Consider the following 17,643-nt stretch of genomic DNA (forward strand, 5'->3'; position numbering starts at 1 on the left):
GAATCACTTCGCCACTATCTGGTAGCCCAGGCTGAAGAGATGGATGGGTTCTCCTCAGATGGTTGACAGTGCGCTCTTTGTTACGTGGTTGTGATGAAGATCAAAGGAGGGAAGGTCTGGAGCATGTCAAGTAAGTAAATGATCAATTGGCGCGGAGGGCGGAGATGGAGTCGCACTCCGGTTGGATGCCAGTAATAAAGCTACAGCCCGTTGGTTGGAGCTTGCCAATCACATGGAGAATATGTTCGTCACAGTCCATAGAACAAACAAAAATAGTATCCTGTATTGCTTGTTGGCTACAAGTCTGTTGCCTCAACTCGAGGGTTTTGCCAACAGTCAGAGTCAACCGCCCGCGTGTAACAGACCTGTTCAAACCAAAAAGGCACTGATCGATGTTGCTTTAGGGCTGCCATGACTGTGTGGTAGCAGGGCGAGCCCCTAATCTGAAAAAGACCCATCATGTTCACCGTTTTGGTCCGTTTAGCAGTGCTGTCTGGGCACAGCTTGTTCCCTCCCGGGCCGAGTGCAACCATGCTTATACATGAACGGCAGTGCTCGAATTCAAAGCATGATATATAGAGACTAAGGATACGACTGTCTGGGTCCGGAAAGAAGACACGCTAGGAACCCTATGATCGTTCCTCTACTCCTTTATCTCGACCATTTCGTGACACATTGAGAGGAATCTCTGACGATACTCTTCTGGGGTGGTGGTGATGCTCATCGGGCCTTGACGGTCAATCAAATTCCATGCTTTGATCAGCCATGTCATTGCCTTAGCGTGTAGCTTGTGTTTGGCCCAAAAGAAGTCGAGCACGGCGGCACGGAATACGAACTTCTGGTCAGCAGAGTAGACTCCCGTACGCCAGGAATGGGTTGGGGGCACAAACGGAGGCCGTTCTGACTGTTGGATGGCTTCCTCCTGACTCTGATAAGCAGCAGAGCCATCCGAGTTGATAAGCGGGATTCTGACCAGGAACAAGGAATAATCAACCGCATTGCATCGTTCAAGCAGTTCGGTGTCTTGCGAGAGCAATTCAAAGAATTCGTCTGCCTGAGACTGAGTCAGAAGGATCTTGTCTTCGAACTTGTCTGCTAAGCGGTCCTTTGTGTCGTCAGAAGTCAGCTTGCCACCGGCGATGTCCCTTTCTGGGAAGAAGTAGGAAGTAGGTTTTAGGTCCCAAGTCTCCCATTTTGATGTGTTGTCCTTGTCCTTGCCAATCAGAATGTTCTCCATGACGATGTGATGCGTCGGCGCAGTTCCAAGAATGCCGCCAATGCCGAAACGGGACCATGATAAGAAGTCGGTGATGCGGACGAGAAGTGATTTGGTATGATGCAACATGTGGTCGTAGTAAGGTTCCAAAAAGTCGTCACGGAAAAAGGAATGCTCAAATCCTCGAGGGACGCTTTTCACGAGATATGCTCCATCAGAGGTTGTGTAGAATGTCTGTTCATATGGTCAGTCTCCTGTGGGTCCAATGAACCCAACGTACTCACGCTGCCAGAGAAGCCCATATCGCCCTTTGCTTGCAGTCCATCCTTCTTTCCAAAGCTGTCCTTGTAATCTTCATCATCAACTTGCCATTTGTTGCGCAGATTCTTGAACACATCGTTGCGCAGTCTGATCAGGGACAGTTGGTACAAAGCAAAGAAATACGCGATCGCAGTAAGTATACGCGACAGCAACGAGCGAACCTTCGCTCCATCGTTTTCGAGAATCGCGTAGACTATCGACCTTGCAACTTTCTGTTGACGCGCCATGATGAATGACACGAGTGAGAAGTTGGGAGAGACGTCAGCTTTAAACCTCGAATCGACAACTGGAAATGCCAATCGAGGCTGAGTGCCCGTGACGTCACATTTGTTATGAGGCAGGCGCCAAAGCAACACCTCAACTTTTCTGGTCTTGTTTCGTGGTGCATTTCTAGGTATACATTCTGGTATGAATAGCCAGATCAACTTCCTCATCCTGGCAAACATGACTTTCTAAGCTAACTCTCCTCATTTTATCTTTTCATTATATCCCATCATCAAAGTCAACATAACATCATTTTTCATCAACATCTGAAATCATTCTTGTTCCTTCGAAGATCCCTCCATCCGTCTCTAGACTCAAGCGGAGACCTGATCTCTCACTCGTCTCAACAAGGGTGTGTTCTCGCTGTCGTCGTTGTCTGAGCTGGGGTATGGCATCTTCTTGAACTCTCCATCCAATACGCCTCCCACTCTCCACGTGCCAGCCTTCTTGGCTTCCTCGAAGAAGGTCTGATTCTCTTCGAAGCTGCGACCACCAGATTCCGGTTGGAACAAGTATGTAGTAACGCCAGCAAACAGGTTGGTGAAACCAAAGACAAGGAAGAGCCAGTAGTTGAGGTTGTTGAACAGAATGGGTGTTAGAAGAGTGACAGCAAAGTTGGCCAAACCCCAAACGACAACACTGACGGCAGTACCTTGAGCACGTGCTGTGGTTGGGAAGATCTCCGTAGGAATGAGCTATATTTTTGTTAGCGATACGAGACAGACATTCAGAATTATGGTCGAACTTACCCAGATGGTAGCAAGCCAGCCAATACCGAAAGCTCCAGTAGCAACGAAAAGGGCCACAATACCAGGAATAGCTACAGCAATTTCTGGAATGCCGAGATCTTCCGAGTTGAAAGCCAGGCCTCCGAACAAGGTGAGCAAGAAGAAGCAGGCAGTCAAGACAATAGATCCTCCCAGCAACACCTTGCGGCGACCGACAGCATCGACCAAGAGCCAGGCAAAGGTCATCAAAATGAAGTAAGAGACGTAGTTGCCCTGGGTGAGGTACTCGGACATGCGAGTATCGAAGCCGAGCAGCTCGAAGATTTGAGGACCATAGACCGAGACGGCTCCATATCCGGTCAAAGCCTGGTTGATTTGACCCATGACAGTAATCATCGTAGGGTGGAACTGAGCATGGCCTGGAGTAAGCATGTTGGTGTAGCTGACAGACTTGGAAGACTCGTTGTCATTAGACTCGATGAGATTGTCAAGAGTCTCTTTGGCTTGGTCTTCTCCATAGATTCTAGCAAGAGCTGCCTTGGCATCATCCTTACGGTCGTGAGAGACAAGCCATCTTGGTGACTCCGGAAGGATACCAATGAATGCCATCAAGAGGACGGGGTAGACCTGCATGATGATGATAGGAAGTCTCCAGGCCCACTGGTTAGACTTGCCCAGAGCTACAGTCAAACCGAGGTTGATCGCAAAGGCCATGTTTAAGCCGAAGATGTTCATTTGGAACTCTTGGGCAAGTGCTTTTCCACGTGCTTCATCCTCGGAAAGTTCAGAGCTGTAGACAGGAACGACCGAGTCAACGCCGCCCACACCGAGTCCCATGATGATTCTGCCAGCAATCATGACCTCAATAGCGCCCTGAGAATATCCAAGACCGGCAATGAACATGACGAGGTTTCCGAGAGACGACATAGCAAGACATCCAAAAAGAGCAGGCTTTCTTCCAAAGCGGTCTGCCAAGTAGGAGAAGATGACAGCTCCAACGGCAGTACCCAAGTAGTACAAGGCTACGATGAGACCGACAATGGGGCTCTCTTCAGGAAGGCCCATTGTGCTGAGATAATCCTCGTTCGTGTTGATCAAACTCATCATACCTAGAAGGTGGTAAGCATTGGTTTCCTTTTCCTTATCGGGCTACCTACCTTGATCGTAACCATAGAGGGCAATGGCCGTCGAAGAGAAGATGACAACCTGTGTAACCTTGTCCATCTTGATGAAAAGGTGCTCTGTCAAAACAGAGCTGTTGAATTAAGCTTTGTAAAAGAAACAACGAGAGTGTCGAGAATTCACACGGGTGGACTGCTCAGCGATTTTGTTCAAAGAATTGATTAACTAGAGCAATGACGCAGTACATGCAGCCACACACTTTCAAGCCCGCCTGATCTGTCTGCTTCCTCTGCGGGGCAGGGCGCGTATACTAAGATCGATGAGATGCTTGTGTATCTTGACTTGCAGCTCCATCGCGAGAAGGCTATATACAACGGCTTCAGCAAAAAACAGGATAAGTGATAAGAAAGTTGAACATGTGGTAAAAACTCCGTGCAAGATTGGCGATGCAGGGACTCACGATTTGCTGCAAGTCTGTTCTATCTTTGCCAGGTCGCAACAAAAAAACCGTTGCGATGCTACATGTTGCTCACTCGGTCCGCACCCTTTCGATCTTTTGTTTCAAGAGATCCGACAACCCAAACCAGAAGGTGAATATCATTCTGCCCTGGTGACTGGTGTCGCTCTTTTGCCTAAACTCGAGTCTGCGTGATTCACCGCCTTGTCGGAGGATTTTCCAAAAACTGGTGAGCCGCTCGGCAAACCTTCCTCGATACCTGCACCGACTCTGTTGAGATCCATCACCCACCAAAAATGTTATCGTGATTTTTCATCCCCGTGGGAGACTCCACAACCCGCATGGATATAACAGTAATAGACATGAAGGTAGGCCGACATCTGAAATACTGAGAAGAAATTTAAAGGCAGCAGCTCGAGATTTGGTGCGCTGACTTGACCTTTTCTTTCCATCGTTGTTTCCTCCGCTGTCTTCTTTCCAAAACCATCTGCTCCATCCATCTCTGAACGGAGCTTGAGAGCTCTCTTGAAATCGATCGTTCTCTAGGTTTCGTTCTCGAGGTCCAGAGCCAGATTAAAATGGAGGCAATCACTATGCGGCTACCAGCGCCATACATCCTATGCTCCACCCTCATCTCCGTAGGAGGACTCCTCTTCGGCTTGGATACCGGCTGCATTGGACCTATTACAACCATGCCAACTTTCCTTGACTCCTTCGGCCCTCTCTCCTCAACCATCCACGGTATCTTGGTCTCCTCGATCTTGATACCTGCCTCATTGACTTCCTTCTTCGCTGGCAATGTGGCAGACTACCTTGGTCGTATCAAGACGTGCTCTATCGGAGGCTTGATCTTTGCGACTGGGACTGCTTTGGAGTCAGGTGCGCAAAACCTAGCCATGCTATTCGTAGGCCGCTGCATCACTGGTGTAGGAGAAGGTCTCTTTCTAAGTACACTGGTCGTCTACGTCTGCGAAATTGCTCCAGCAAGACAGAGAGGTGTTTTGGCCAGTGTACAACAACTGCTAGTAACCATGGGTATCGCAGTTGGCTACTTCATCTGCTACGGCACAGTGCGCTCCTCCACCACGAGTTTCAGCTGGCGATTCCCCTTTGCTCTACAGAGTTTCCTCGCCTTCACATACGCCGTTCTTTCTTTCATCTTCCTACCTGAATCTCCTCGTTGGCTCAAAACCAAAGGCCGTATGGACGATTCTCACGACGCATGGGAAAAACTAGGCATCGCCGACGCCGAGCGTGAAAAAGACGACCAACAAAAGCAATCCTCCACTCTCCAGGTTCAAGAACCAGAATCCTTAGCCTTAACGCCAATCCGCTCTCGCCAAAGCATACACGACACCAACAAAACCTCATGGCTAGCGGTCTTCGGAAAAGATACCCGCAAACGCACATTGCTAGGTTGTTTCCTCATGGGCATGCAACAATTATCCGGTATCGATGGCGTACTCTACTACGCACCTCTGCTCTTCCAACAAGCCGGTTTAAACTCATCTACCTCCTCTTTCCTCGCATCAGGAGTTTCAGCTCTTCTCATGTTCCTGGTCACAATCCCCGCCTTCATCTTAGCAGATAAATGGGGCCGGCGCACTTCCACAATCGCAGGAGGAATCCTACTCTCAAGCACCATGTTCATCATCGGCGCTCTATACGCCTCCGGCGTCGTTCACGGCGACCACGGCCCAGCACGCTGGCTCGTCATCGTGCTCATTTACATCTTCGCCCTAACATACTGTATAACCTGGGCTGTAGGCATCAAAATCTACGCCTCGGAAATCCAACCACCGAAAACCAGAGCCCCTGCTACTTCTTTAGCTCAATCGAGTAATTGGGTTGTGAATTTCGTGGTCGCGTTTACCACGCCGGTGTTTTTGGAGCAGAGTAGTTCGGGGATTTATTTCATGTTTGGGGCTGCGAGTTTGTTGACCGTGGTGGTTTGTGCGGGGGGGATGCCGGAGACGAAGGGTAAGACGTTGGAGGAGATTGATGGGGCTTTTGAGCGTGGAGAGAGTGGGCAACAGACTTCGGTGAGGTCGAGGGTGGTGAAGGTGGTGAGGAGGTTGCAGAGTGGGAGGTTGAATCGGGGTAGAGGGCAGGTTGAAGAACATGAGTTGTAGTGACAGAAGGAGATATACAATAGATGGCATGATATGGATTAGATTAGATGATACAAGGAGAGATGGGACATAGAAGCATAGAATAGATCATAAGGAGGAGAATTGAATGGCAATGACATAGGATACACCACATAGAGCATATAGATTAAATAGAGCAGAGTAAATAATGGGATATCATAACATCAAATATGAATCTAATTCTAATCCAGATGAAGCTTTTGACGCTCTCCCTTCGGCGTGAACCGAAGTTGGATCAATCTGTCCATCTGTGCATTCCAGCTATCGCGGAACACTTCCTCTGAGAAGCGTTTTGCACTGGTTCTTGCTCTCTTGCGCATAGCCAGTGTTTCTGAGGGCGATTGATCAAGTGCTTTGGCGAAGCCCTTGGCGAACTCTGTAGGTGATTTCGCGTGGAAGCCTAGCAAATAGATGTTAGTAGGAGCCGGGGATGAAGTAACGGCAGAACTCACCAGTAGGCTTTCCATCAATCGGAACCACAATATCGTACTTGGGGCCACCACTATCGTCGACCACGGATATCAAACCAGCAGCCTGGTACTCGACAACACCAATACCAAAGTGCTCGTTCCACATGCCATTGACACCAATCCAGCTGGTTCTCAAACGATCCAGAATCTGCGACCACTTTGCATCGATGACAAAGTCGACGTGGTCGGCAATGTGTTGTTCGCGCGCCAGCACACGCAACTTGTACACCAACATCTTGTCCTTTTCATCTCTGACCGATCCGACAAGCACCAATCTAGGCGTATCCTTTGCATCAGTCTTGTGATCGCGCAGGAACTCTGCAAACGCCATGATTATGTTCTGGTGATCCTTTTCAGGACGGAATTGTGCAATGTAGAGAATGTCCTTCTTCCTGCTCTTCTCGGACTCTTCCGAGACCTCAATCTCTTGTTCCAACTCTTCGACCGCGACAGGTGGGAACACCACAAAGGTGTCTTTTGTCCAACGTCTCTTTTGGCGAGTGCTGCCCCAAAGAGCTTTGATGTGGTTTTGTGTCCAGGTGGAGTTTGTCATCACGACGTCGATCTCACCGCCAATCCAGCTGTAGAGACGGGCGAAGAGGTGCCAGTATGCCTTCTTGGCTTTTCCTTTCCAACCACTGCCAGAGCCTGCATTAACACCACGACCGGAAGCGTCTAGACTTCCCAGCATGTCGGTGGAGATGGTGGGGTAGTGGACATAAGCGCCGGTGGGCACATCAGGGAAGAGGAAGTGCGAGAAAGCGACGGTAAAGGCATAGCCCATTGTATCGATGAAGATGTCCGGGACGACTAGATTGAAGGCATCCCAGCCTACGACTAAGCTGCCGATGCTTTGGCCGAGAAGGGTGAAGTGTGGCCAGTGTTGAGCAAGAAGGAAGTCGCGGGTGCTGAGATAGAGGAAGGTGAGACGAGGGGCGTGAAGGGGGATGTTGAAGCGGTTCTTGACGTTTGCGATGATGGTGTCCTTGTCGACGTCATGGTCGCCTGTGTAGACTACGCAGAGAGCTTTGGGGTAGCGTTCCTGGGTTGCGCGGATGGCTGCCCAGAGGACACGTTCACCACCACCTCCGGCATTGCTATACCGAGTGTCAGTATCTTGACAGGGGTACACGATCGATCAACTCACCAGAAGGGGTGGAAGAAGCCAATGATGCCTTCCCACTCATGTGTTGGCTTTCCCTTGAAGTCTCCTTTGGCTAGACGATCCTTGTTCGACTTGGGAAGTGACTTGGACTCTTCATCGTTGGCTCTCTTGAGCAGCAGCTCTCTCCTTGTCTGTGTCCTGGCGCGTACTGTGGAGCCGACATTCTGTGCAATGAATCGGACAAAGTATGGCAGCAGTACATAGCTCGCACCGACGAGCACTGCCGCCAGTGATAGAAGCAGTCCTAGTCCAGGCATTGTAAGATGACTCTCATGTCATGGTCGATGTGTGACAAGTCCACCTGTTGTTTCGTATTGCTGGACAGCTCCAGCTTCCAAGCTTCGTCACGCAATGACTCAAGTAGAATCAGCCCACCCTGTCCCTGCATCGTCGGCCCGCAACACCGCCTTCGGCCCCGGCTGCTCCCGACCCCGGCCATGGCAAATATCAATGTCTTTCTGTCAATCATCAACATCACATGTTGTGCTCACTCGTTTTGCCAACTTGTCATAGAACATGGTCTTGTTAGCACGGTCGGCCGGCCGTCTATTTGCTGTCCGACCACTTATCTCCCGGAAACCTCATGGCGCTCGACACTTCTCTTATCCGGCCGTGTACGCCGAGTGCTCAAATTTCGCTAACTCTGCTGCCTTGGTACCAGCTGCATTCTTGGAAACCCTTCATGCCACCGGTCTTCCCTGGTTTGCAGTACTGCCGCTTTCTGCCGTCTTGGTCAGATCATTCTTCATCTACCCAGTATTTCAGAAGCCTTTGCGTGAGAAGCTGGTTGATCGCGCTCAAATCCAACCCCTCGTGGATGCCCATATGAGCATCCTGAGGCGGAAGATCAGGTCTGAAGGTCTGCCCCAGGCTGTGGGGAAACTTCAAATGGTCCTCAGTTCTTTCACTGTCAGAGCTCGGTTGCAATCCATTCTGTTCAATCGAGGGTGGTGGGGCGGTCATAGAATCATGATGTTCGCTTCAACAATTTGGGTTTCTGATGCCTTGAGGAGATTGATGGGCGCCAAAGAGGGCTTATTGAAGTTCATTCTGGGTCCTTTTGATTGGACTGTAAGCTGGTTGTTTCCGAAAACTGCCCCTGAACCCACCTCTGGAGAAGCTTTGGAGAGACCAGCAGCTGCCTCTGAGCCCAATGCCATGTTGGAGCCGAGTGCCGCCGAGCCTATTCAGCCAACGCAAGAGTTCGCTCCGGACCTTCTCTCTTCCACGTCAACAACACAGGAGGCTGTAGCGAATCTTTCAGTAGAACAAGCAGCTTCTGTGGCAGCAAATCATGCCAACACTCCCTGGTTCGACCCTACTCTCATGACCGAAGGCTTCTTCTGGTGTCCCGACTTGACCACCTCGGACCCTACTTTCATCCTCCCCATCATGTTCAGCAGCACCTTCATCGCCAGCATCTACTTTGCACCCCGTATAGCCGGAGCAGCCACGTCGACAGGCCGCGAAAATACGTCAAACCCGACAAACGCACAAAGGATTGGATTGACTATCGCTACTCTTTCCTTTATACCAGCCTTGCAAATGCCTGCTGGTTTGTTACTCTACTTCATTTCAAACATGGTTGTCAACAATGTGCAATCGCGTTGGTTGGCATACACAAAACCTATTCACCCTGCACCGACGGCTTGCAAGCGACCTGTGAGAACGCAGCGTTCCCGGGAGATGGCTGAGGATTTGCTTCCCAGCAGTAAACAGCCTGTGAGACGCTGAGAGCAATCCTAATCCGAGCATTTGAGACCATTTTGGTTTGCAGATCGCGTTTACCAGGAGAATTACACACTGGTCCTTCATACTACACCATCTGACTGCTAGGAATTCTTTCGGCCCATGTATACTATCACATCTTGTATTTCTAGAGCATCGTACTCATACAGTATGCATCAAAATTAACGAACATTATGCCCCTCATACATCCTAGCTTCTATCATTGACAAGCGGAGATTGATGTGCAAGAATAGATGAAGACCGACGAGCGGTGACGTACTTCTCCAACAAGTCTCCATCGATGACGTAGCAGCATATCAATCCCACTTACATCCGGGGACCCCGCCGCGAGCAACACCTCAATTACAAAACCATTACTCCTCCTCTCTACCGCAAGTTTCAAGTACCTACAGCACTCACAACCATGGCCGACAAGAAAGTCACCCCCCGTGTCTTCATCATCCGCCACGGCGAAACCGAATGGTCGCTCAATGGCCGACACACCGGCACCTCGGACATCCCCCTCACCTCGAACGGCGAGAAACGCATCCGCGCAACCGGCAACGCCCTCGTCGGCGACGACCGCCTCATCGTGCCCAGAAACCTCGCTCACATCTACGTCTCCCCCCGCACGCGCTCGCAACGAACACTCGAGCTCCTGAACCTCGGCTGCAAAGACCCAATGCCATGGAAAAAAGACGCCGAACATGAAGATGGAAATATAAAGACGTCGGCCAAAGCGCAAGTCACGGAATCAGTGAGAGAATGGGATTATGGCGATTATGAGGGTTTGACTTCCAAGTATATTGGTGAACAACGTCAACAGGCTGGTTTGCACAAGTGGGATATTTGGAAGGATGGATGTCCTGGTGGTGAAAGTCCTGATCAGATTACCGAACGCTTGGATGCTGTTATTGCGGAGATCAGGGAGAAGTATCATAAAGATGCTATTGGGAAGACTTGTAAAGAGGCAGGGCCGCATGATGTGTTGATTGTGGCACATGGACATATCTTGAGAGCGTTTGCGGCCAGGTGGATTAACAAGAATATCGCGGATAACCCTAGTATGCTGCTTGATGCTGGCGGTGTGGGTACTTTGAGGTATGTTATTCCCTGCAAATGCCAGGATAAACGACAGAGACTGACTTGAAGTAATAGTTATGAACATCACAGTATCGACGAGCCGGCTATCCTGCTGGGAGGCGGTTTCATGGTGGACGTGGTGGAAAATGCCGAAGAAGACGTCAAGAAGAACTAAAGACGGGCTATCCTTGTGTTCGCCCCCAGTTCCGTACATAATTTCTAGATCAGTCTTTGGTTGACACCTCGTCAGCGTAACACATTTTGGTCAACAAGCTCCACGATCCAAGTACAAGATGTTGAGGAAGGCGACCCTGCCCCGCCAACGAGTGACTTCCATAACAGTCTTGCAAGAAAATTCGCATTGGGGTTGGCTGTCATTGCTCTCAACTTGTGTTTTGCTCCAGGTCGTAATATTCTCGAGCCTCTTCTTATCGGGAAAAAGTAACGTTTACAACATCTTCTTGACAGATTTGGAAATGACAGGGCGCGACAACGACATGTCAAAGCAGCATTGACCAATATTAAGTTGATGTTCTCGTGATATGGAGCACTGCAAAAGCTATATAAGGCGCACCATTGCCTAACGCTGAACTATTGACATAGCGTCTCTTGATTTCCAAACAGCAGTTATCAACTCGCTCCGATCAAACATGGAAGCTTCAGTATCAACAGCCAACACGCCTAGCCTGCCAGAAAGCGTCCTAAACCACATCCCCGACACCACCATCAGCAAGACCGCCCTCTCAATAGCTTACACCAACCTCCCCCTCCCAATCTTCCACCACAGTCTCCGCGTCTTCTTCCTCGCCAAACACCTCATCACCGTCGAAAACACACCCACTTCCCACTACCTCCGACATCCAGACCTAGATCTCCTCTTCATCGCCTGCATCTTCCACGACATGGGCGCCTGCGATCTCCACAACGGCCCCCAACGCTTCGAAGTCGAAGGCGCAGATGCCGCTTCCCTTCACCTGCACTCCCATGGTATCTCCTCGGAAACATGCCATCAAGTGTGGACGGCGATTGCCTTACACACTTCCCCTGGTATCGCGGAGCGTATTTCTCTTCTGGCTAGAATAGTGCGACAGGCTGTATTGATGGATTTCGGAGCTCCGTTGAGAGATGTATTTGGAGCTGATGGTTATTGTGCTGAGATTGAGGTGGCGTTGCCGAGATTGGATGTTGAACAGTGTTTGGGGGATGTGGTTGTTGGGCAGGCGGTCAAGGTGCCGGGGAAGGCTCCTGCGGTTAGTTGGCCGAATGCTTTGTTGAAGGCTCATTTGAGGGATCCGCAGTGGGAGGGTGTTAATCCGGAGTTCTTTGGTGAGGAGAAGCCGGGAAGGGGTCTGTGAGGTGATGGATCGGTATTGAATTTGGACTGCATATCGTTATAACTTGGAATCGAGCAGAAGTTAGCACGAAGAGAGTGAAAGTCACTAATCCAAAGCCATCTCAGGATTCAGAGGAGACATTTCCAGTGAAAACGGTTCCAAGTGAAATAAACCCTGACTTCTTCAAGCCCAGTTGAATTGCATTAAAATGTTTAAGCCTGAGGCTCTGAAAGAAGTCATAGTAGACGGGCTTGACATCACGGCCAACAATAGCAATCCTCGTCGAGTGATGAAGCTTGTCTTCGGATTCTGTAGCCTCTTTTCAACATTGATATCGCAAAGTGTCTGCTTGATCAGAAAACAATTGCTGAACGAGTATCTGACTTCGATATGTTTGATGGCACGGTCTCCACCAGTGTCTTGCCAGCTTTGGAGTCAAACTCCAGGGCCATGGAGCGGGAGTTAGTCCATATAGTACGCTTACAGCTGCAGTGACCGAGCGTAAAGCAAGATGTGTCGTAGGGAGAACCAGGAACTCTGCAAATGTTTCTCTCGTCTCGGTGAAGGTCGTGATGTCCATGTCGTCGGGCTTGACAGTGCACTTAATGATACAAACGGCGGTGATGCATTGGATTTACACTGTCTCCGGCGTGTCAATGGTATTGCCATCGGCATTTCAAACATCGCGGACACGAACAGCGTGATCAACGCACACGGCGTAGGCCACCGAGGTGGACCAATTCTCAGGCATTAAGAAACCCTCGCAGAAGTAGAGGATACCGTTCTTTTGAGAAAAGTCCTTGGGATCGAGGCCAAAGTACTTGGTGTAGTACAAGGCCTTAGCGTATAGTCTCTGCGCAACCTCTGTGGTCCGTTGAGCATGGCCGGATATGCCACCAACGTGGTGGTATGATTTCCTCTCCTTGTCCCATGGACCTGGATCGTTCTCAACCTTGCGTAACGTGCATGTCACCTACTTCTCATAGTCGTTGAGGAGGACTTTGCCGTTGTAAGACCTATTCAGACGATTGCACCGAGTGTAAGCACTCTTGTAGCAAATTTGACGCATGTTGTTCGATCTCTTGACGACTAGTGCATCATGCACATTCATAGCCTTGAGGTCGGGCGTGATACCCTTCTGGCAAACGCACTTATAACACTCCTCAATGGCAAGATTGCGCTGGAGTAGCCACAATATAGTAGGAAGTCGAATATGCCTGGCATAATTCAATGGTCGCTCGACAATACCGACGTTGTTCTTTGTGCGAATGAGCCAGGCGTTGTTGAATGTTGGGTAAGGAAAGAACGCATCGGGCGACGGGTGAGATGTGTGGTATCTGAATGTTGTGCGCTCTGTGGGTATGTTGTAAATCTTGCCGGTAAAAGCGCTCTTCCATTGCAAGCCAGGTGCCCTGTTCGGCAAGGTCCCTCTCGACCTGTGCATAAAGCGCATTTCTGTTTGCATGGGAAGCAAGAATCTCGTTGCTCATACCTCGCTTTTTTGCTTCGACGTTGCAAAGAGTGCCTATTAGGTACTTGACGTGCTTGTAGACAAAGCCAGTGTTGGAAGCAGAGTTGACCCTGCCAGCGAGGTTGCCGATGCAATCGGAGCAGACAAACATACTACAGGGAGCTGTAACACGCTTGGAGCAGACGATAGCGAGTATGTTGTGCATCCCATCCTCCCAGAGGACGGCCAAATAGTCTGTCAAAATGCAAGATAATTTTCACAATCAAGTGCAGGGCCAGAGAGAGTATGTCGAGATGTCGCTTTCAGTGGACAATTATCCAAGGTTGAATAACACTGTGCATTTTGATGTATGAATCCAGAGGGAGTGCCGGAGTCTGAGAGCTCGATGTTCCTGTGATGGGTTACAAACCCCTCTTTTTCACGTTGCGATCACCTCCTGGCAATCTCAGCCTCCCACCCGTTGATATTACATACTGTCAAAAAGCAAGATGATTTTGATGGATAGATGAACGTCCAGTGAGAACAGTTTTCAATTCTGCTCTGATTGGCAGCGTGAAGGTCTGGAAATAAATCGTGCATCTTGATGATGGACGAGGAAGGTCCGTCGGGAGGTTGGGAGCTCGGTTCTGCTGCGCTTTGCTGTCTGTGCTGCTGACAAAGCGTACTCGTATCTTACTTATGATGCAGTATTCTCGAACTTTTGTCGACTTCCTTCAGAGTTTGCAATATTGATCTTTTGCATGTACTTTTGTAAGACCAATATCTTGCAATGCAACATTCTCGGCTTTTTGTATGTATCTTTGAAAAAGCAAGCGAGCTCTTGCCATGCGTCGTTCCCAAGCTTTGGTAGATTTGTTAGGGAGAGTACTGTCTTGCGATGATGGGTCACGGAGATTCCGCAACGTTCCCCTAACGAGCGGCACCTTACGACAGGCGGTGCATTGCAGATTTTTTGCAAGGCCATCTGAACAGAGTATTACCTTGGAATGTCAGATACAGGTTCTTCCCACGGAAGCGCTTGTGAAATATATCTGATGAGTAAATGAACATGAGCTCACTGGACACACTGGACATTGCTTCACTGGACATTGCTCCACTTGGGATGGCTTTCACCGGAAATGGCTTCACCAGATCCTGGAATGGCTTTGACTGAATACCGTGTCACTGGATAAGGCACCACTGGATATTGCTTCACTGAACATCGCTTCACTGAAGATGGTAGATCACAATCAACCAGTCTCACTCGTGCGCTTACTCAGTAATGACAGTCGTCTTTTCTGAACGAGACATCATAGAGATACTCGAGGCATGAGCCGGCTGTGGTCGCAAAACTGAATGAAGTACGTGAATGGGAAGCTGGACAGTGATTGACATTTAGTGAAGTGTTGTCACTGTTAATCAGCGTCAACTTTTCTTGTCAACGCAACAACTCGCGCGCTTTAACATCACCATCAACAACCCGCTTGCTTGCTTGCTTGCTTGCTTGCTTGCTTGCGCGCCCATCACCAAAAACTCGCAACAACTTGCGCGCCCATCACGAAGAACCCGCGGCGACTTGCGCGCCCATCAAGAAGAACTTGCTTGCTTGCACCCATCATCAATAGCTCGCGACTACTCGCGACAACTTGCGCGCCCATCACCAAGAACTCACGACGACTTGCACGCCCCATCACGAAGAACCCGCGGCGACTTGCGCGCCATCCATCATCAACATGTCCACAGAGAACGTCGAGATGGACAACCGTTCAAGAATCTTCTGCGACCTGTTCATGAAGGCCAACGACTACTTTGATAACAATGAGTTCGAAGAGAGCCGCCGTATCTTCTCACTACTCCTCGACTACGCTGATCTCAGCGACTACCACAGGGCTGGTTGCCACCGCATCCTTTCCTTGGGCGAGGACAACTTCCTGTGGCATGCTGAGAGAGCCGTCGATCTCTATGAGAACCTCTTCGTCGTTCGCCCCGGAAGCTCTTACACTGGCGAATTCCCGCCTACCGAGAAGGCCATCAGAGCCCAGAACATCCTACTCGGCCTGGCTAAGGAGAGTCTCGAGTCAGCCCGCAAGGACACCGCCGAGATTAAAGCAGACTACGAGGCTCAGCATCGCGCTTTCCTGACCAACCATGGTCGTAAACCTACCGATGAGGAGTTGGTTCTGGCACACCATAGACGCTACAACCAGCACCAGCTGGATTTCAACGCGGAATTCGAGGAGAAGTACCAAGAATGTCTGCAAGCTGGCAACGAAGAGGAGGGTGACGATGAGGATGATGAGGACAAGGATGATGACGACGAGGGCGATGACGACAAGGGCGATTCTAAGGAGCCAAAGGATAAGGCGGAAAGCCACGACTCTGATTCAGATGTCGGCGAACGTCTTCTCGACCTTCCATACGACTCGCCCACGCCTGATGCTTCGTCTCAGCCCAAACCATCTTCTGCAGCCAATTTGCCCAAGGCGAAGCAACATCCAGCGTGAGCTAATCGCCTGGGAATCGGAGGCTGGCGATGCTTGAGCACGCAACCTCTCAGCATGGCATCTCCCAGCAGGGACACGCAACCTCATAGCAGGCAATGACTTACGACAACGCATGGAATGGGTACAGGGAAAGGCGCATGAAATTATAGGGAAAGGCGCATGGGATGGGCACAGGGAAAGGCGCATGAGCAGCTGCGCTTTGATACTGTTTAGGCTTGACGGCATTCCCTTTGGGAGTGGACCGTCGCCTTCTATAAAAAACCCAACTTGATCCTTGAAAACTTTGTGCTACTCATGATAGTGATTACTCGTGGTTGATAATGTGAAAGTCAGTACTTCTCAGTGGATGGCTGCACTGATCTTAAAGACATTGTACATACAAGACGAGAACTAAACAAGCACGGCAACAACCCTTACATGATTAGCCACTTCTCAAGGTCCGCTCGGTCTCGTCAGAGCGATACCTATCATCAAGTTATCGACCGAGGAATTGTAAGCCCTGCTTCGCTCGTGCCAACCTAAATATGCAAATGTTTTCCGAAAACTTTCGGGCTCAAAGGTTGCGATCTGAATAGGCATGGTAGGCTCAGGGTTACCGGCAAGAGAGCCTTGGTCCTGGACGGTGTCGTTGGAGGTTGCAGTCAACCACGGCTTAACACCGCCGAGGTCACCGGTGAGCGATTGGCTGGCATTCAAGTTATCGTAAGTCAACATGTGGCCGTTAGAAGTCGTGGGACTGTCCTCGCCGTGCTTTTCATTGTGGCCAGATAGTCCATCGAGACTGACAGGACCCGACGAGGCATCCTCGAGTGCACGAATACGGACATCTCTCACTATCCTGTAGCGATCATGTTTGCCTGTAAGGCTACGAACGGAGCTGCCAATCGTCTTGGCATGATGGATAACTTTGCCGTGGTTATTGACCACCATCTTTTTGATCCCGTCAAGCTCTCATCTGAGACGAGCAACCTCGTCTTGCAACTCCTTGTTCTGAGCAACAATTGACTTGCCAATAACACCCGAAGACTGGTCCAGTGTTTGGTCTTTTGGTTCGCCATGAGCAGCTTCAAGTCTGGCATCTTCGCGAAAGCCCCGTTCAATCTTGCGATCGGGGCTTGACGCTGGCGAGCAACCTCCTCATCGTTGACAGTCAACTTACACTTCTCCGAGCGACCAGCGGCTGTCTTAATCAACTCGGTGTCCGGATGGGGCGATTCGGTGGCAGGGTTCGAAGCTCGGACAGTAGACTTGCTGCGCTCTTTGCCCGCAGACTTGTGCTTGGACTTCACGAAGTTGGCGTAGTCATCGTGCAGTCGCTGGTAAGCTGCGTGATTGTCTCTGTTGTTCTCTGCCAAAAGTGCGTTGAGGTTTCCCTCTGCTCCGACCTCGCAGCCGGCCATCGAGTGACATAGCTGTCGGTGAACAATCCATGGCAGAGGTTTGCGTGCTCTGAAACCTTCTCGATTTTTGTGTTTGAGGTTGAACAGATCGTGCACACATGTCTCGCCCTTAAGGGTGTTGTTCTTGTTGAAGAGTTTAGGAGCAGCTTTGGACATCTCTGTCTGCGGCACCCAGCCAGAGTTGCGCGATCCTTCAGAGTGTTCGTGCAAGTGAGGGTACTTGGTGAAGAAGAGAGAAAGATAAAGAGTGG

The 17,643-nt window shown here is 50.1% G+C and overlaps 10 protein-coding genes across 10 annotated transcripts; 5 read left to right on the forward strand and 5 right to left on the reverse strand.

Moving 5' to 3' along the window:
• Positions 1-291: 291 nt before the first annotated feature.
• M438DRAFT_405637 (SAICAR synthase-like protein) lies at positions 292-1,770 on the reverse strand. The gene is made up of 2 exons (XM_029909799.1): positions 1,501-1,770; positions 292-1,450 (listed from the first exon to the last, which is right to left on the reverse strand). Exons 1-2 carry the CDS (start codon positions 1,762-1,764, stop codon positions 644-646), a joined length of 1,071 nt encoding a protein of 356 aa, XP_029760596.1. The 5' UTR covers positions 1,765-1,770; the 3' UTR covers positions 292-643.
• Positions 1,771-1,887: 117 nt separating this feature from the next.
• M438DRAFT_365317 (general substrate transporter) lies at positions 1,888-3,811 on the reverse strand. The gene is made up of 3 exons (XM_029907781.1): positions 3,687-3,811; positions 2,551-3,638; positions 1,888-2,496 (listed from the first exon to the last, which is right to left on the reverse strand). Exons 1-3 carry the CDS (start codon positions 3,751-3,753, stop codon positions 2,116-2,118), a joined length of 1,536 nt encoding a protein of 511 aa, XP_029760597.1. The 5' UTR covers positions 3,754-3,811; the 3' UTR covers positions 1,888-2,115.
• Positions 3,812-4,692: 881 nt separating this feature from the next.
• M438DRAFT_296800 (general substrate transporter) lies at positions 4,693-6,126 on the forward strand (the record flags this gene model as incomplete). The annotated part of the gene is made up of 1 exon (XM_029901917.1): positions 4,693-6,126. A coding segment is annotated over exon 1 (1,425 nt), but the record flags the coding sequence as incomplete, so codon positions are not given.
• M438DRAFT_318787 (UDP-Glycosyltransferase/glycogen phosphorylase) lies at positions 6,039-8,222 on the reverse strand. The gene is made up of 3 exons (XM_029902808.1): positions 7,876-8,222; positions 6,711-7,825; positions 6,039-6,658 (listed from the first exon to the last, which is right to left on the reverse strand). Exons 1-3 carry the CDS (start codon positions 8,148-8,150, stop codon positions 6,441-6,443), a joined length of 1,608 nt encoding a protein of 535 aa, XP_029760599.1. The 5' UTR covers positions 8,151-8,222; the 3' UTR covers positions 6,039-6,440.
• Positions 8,223-8,373: 151 nt separating this feature from the next.
• Positions 8,374-9,824, forward strand: M438DRAFT_365320 (uncharacterized protein). Its single transcript, XM_029907782.1, has one exon. It carries the CDS (start codon positions 8,410-8,412, stop codon positions 9,625-9,627), a length of 1,218 nt encoding a protein of 405 aa, XP_029760600.1. The 5' UTR covers positions 8,374-8,409; the 3' UTR covers positions 9,628-9,824.
• A 172-nt stretch (positions 9,825-9,996) lies between these two features.
• Positions 9,997-10,981, forward strand: M438DRAFT_318792 (phosphoglycerate mutase-like protein). The gene is made up of 2 exons (XM_029902809.1): positions 9,997-10,722; positions 10,780-10,981. Exons 1-2 carry the CDS (start codon positions 10,046-10,048, stop codon positions 10,877-10,879), a joined length of 777 nt encoding a protein of 258 aa, XP_029760601.1. The 5' UTR covers positions 9,997-10,045; the 3' UTR covers positions 10,880-10,981.
• A 373-nt stretch (positions 10,982-11,354) lies between these two features.
• M438DRAFT_273695 (metal dependent phosphohydrolase) lies at positions 11,355-12,059 on the forward strand (the record flags this gene model as incomplete). The annotated part of the gene is made up of 1 exon (XM_029900657.1): positions 11,355-12,059. One exon carries the CDS (start codon positions 11,355-11,357, stop codon positions 12,057-12,059), a length of 705 nt encoding a protein of 234 aa, XP_029760602.1.
• A 1,001-nt stretch (positions 12,060-13,060) lies between these two features.
• On the reverse strand, positions 13,061-13,826 carry M438DRAFT_213227 (uncharacterized protein). Its single transcript, XM_029899426.1, has one exon. It carries the CDS (start codon positions 13,712-13,714, stop codon positions 13,202-13,204), a length of 513 nt encoding a protein of 170 aa, XP_029760603.1. The 5' UTR covers positions 13,715-13,826; the 3' UTR covers positions 13,061-13,201.
• Positions 13,827-14,910: 1,084 nt separating this feature from the next.
• Positions 14,911-16,042, forward strand: M438DRAFT_213235 (uncharacterized protein). The gene has a single exon (XM_029899427.1). It carries the CDS (start codon positions 15,222-15,224, stop codon positions 15,990-15,992), a length of 771 nt encoding a protein of 256 aa, XP_029760604.1. The 5' UTR covers positions 14,911-15,221; the 3' UTR covers positions 15,993-16,042.
• Positions 16,043-16,424: 382 nt separating this feature from the next.
• On the reverse strand, positions 16,425-17,611 carry M438DRAFT_392526 (uncharacterized protein; the record flags this gene model as incomplete). The annotated part of the gene is made up of 2 exons (XM_029909093.1): positions 16,866-17,611; positions 16,425-16,830 (listed from the first exon to the last, which is right to left on the reverse strand). Exons 1-2 carry the CDS (start codon positions 17,546-17,548, stop codon positions 16,425-16,427), a joined length of 1,089 nt encoding a protein of 362 aa, XP_029760605.1. The 5' UTR covers positions 17,549-17,611.
• Positions 17,612-17,643: the final 32 nt, after the last annotated feature.

The sequence above is a fragment of the Aureobasidium pullulans genome (assembly GCF_000721785.1).
Source record: "Aureobasidium pullulans EXF-150 unplaced genomic scaffold scaffold_9, whole genome shotgun sequence".
NCBI classification, from domain to species: Eukaryota; Fungi; Ascomycota; class Dothideomycetes; order Dothideales; family Saccotheciaceae; genus Aureobasidium; species Aureobasidium pullulans.

Coding starts and splice junctions, on each gene's coding strand:
- M438DRAFT_405637 (XM_029909799.1), bottom strand. CDS start 1,764: ATGGCGCGTCAACAGAAAGTTGCAAGGTCGATAGTCTACGCGATTCTC. Junction 1,451..1,500: donor ATATGGGCTTCTCTGGCAGC/GTGAGTACGTTG, acceptor CCATATGAACAG/ACATTCTACACAACCTCTGA.
- M438DRAFT_365317 (XM_029907781.1), bottom strand. CDS start 3,753: ATGGACAAGGTTACACAGGTTGTCATCTTCTCTTCGACGGCCATTGCC. Junction 3,639..3,686: donor CCTCTATGGTTACGATCAAG/GTAGGTAGCCCG, acceptor ACCACCTTCTAG/GTATGATGAGTTTGATCAAC. Junction 2,497..2,550: donor GCTGGCTTGCTACCATCTGG/GTAAGTTCGACC, acceptor ACAAAAATATAG/CTCATTCCTACGGAGATCTT.
- M438DRAFT_318787 (XM_029902808.1), bottom strand. CDS start 8,150: ATGCCTGGACTAGGACTGCTTCTATCACTGGCGGCAGTGCTCGTCGGT. Junction 7,826..7,875: donor GGCTTCTTCCACCCCTTCTG/GTGAGTTGATCG, acceptor CACTCGGTATAG/CAATGCCGGAGGTGGTGGTG. Junction 6,659..6,710: donor GATTGATGGAAAGCCTACTG/GTGAGTTCTGCC, acceptor TCTATTTGCTAG/GCTTCCACGCGAAATCACCT.
- M438DRAFT_365320 (XM_029907782.1), top strand. CDS start 8,410: ATGGTCTTGTTAGCACGGTCGGCCGGCCGTCTATTTGCTGTCCGACCA.
- M438DRAFT_318792 (XM_029902809.1), top strand. CDS start 10,046: ATGGCCGACAAGAAAGTCACCCCCCGTGTCTTCATCATCCGCCACGGC. Junction 10,723..10,779: donor GGCGGTGTGGGTACTTTGAG/GTATGTTATTCC, acceptor TTGAAGTAATAG/TTATGAACATCACAGTATCG.
- M438DRAFT_213227 (XM_029899426.1), bottom strand. CDS start 13,714: ATGCACAACATACTCGCTATCGTCTGCTCCAAGCGTGTTACAGCTCCC.
- M438DRAFT_213235 (XM_029899427.1), top strand. CDS start 15,222: ATGTCCACAGAGAACGTCGAGATGGACAACCGTTCAAGAATCTTCTGC.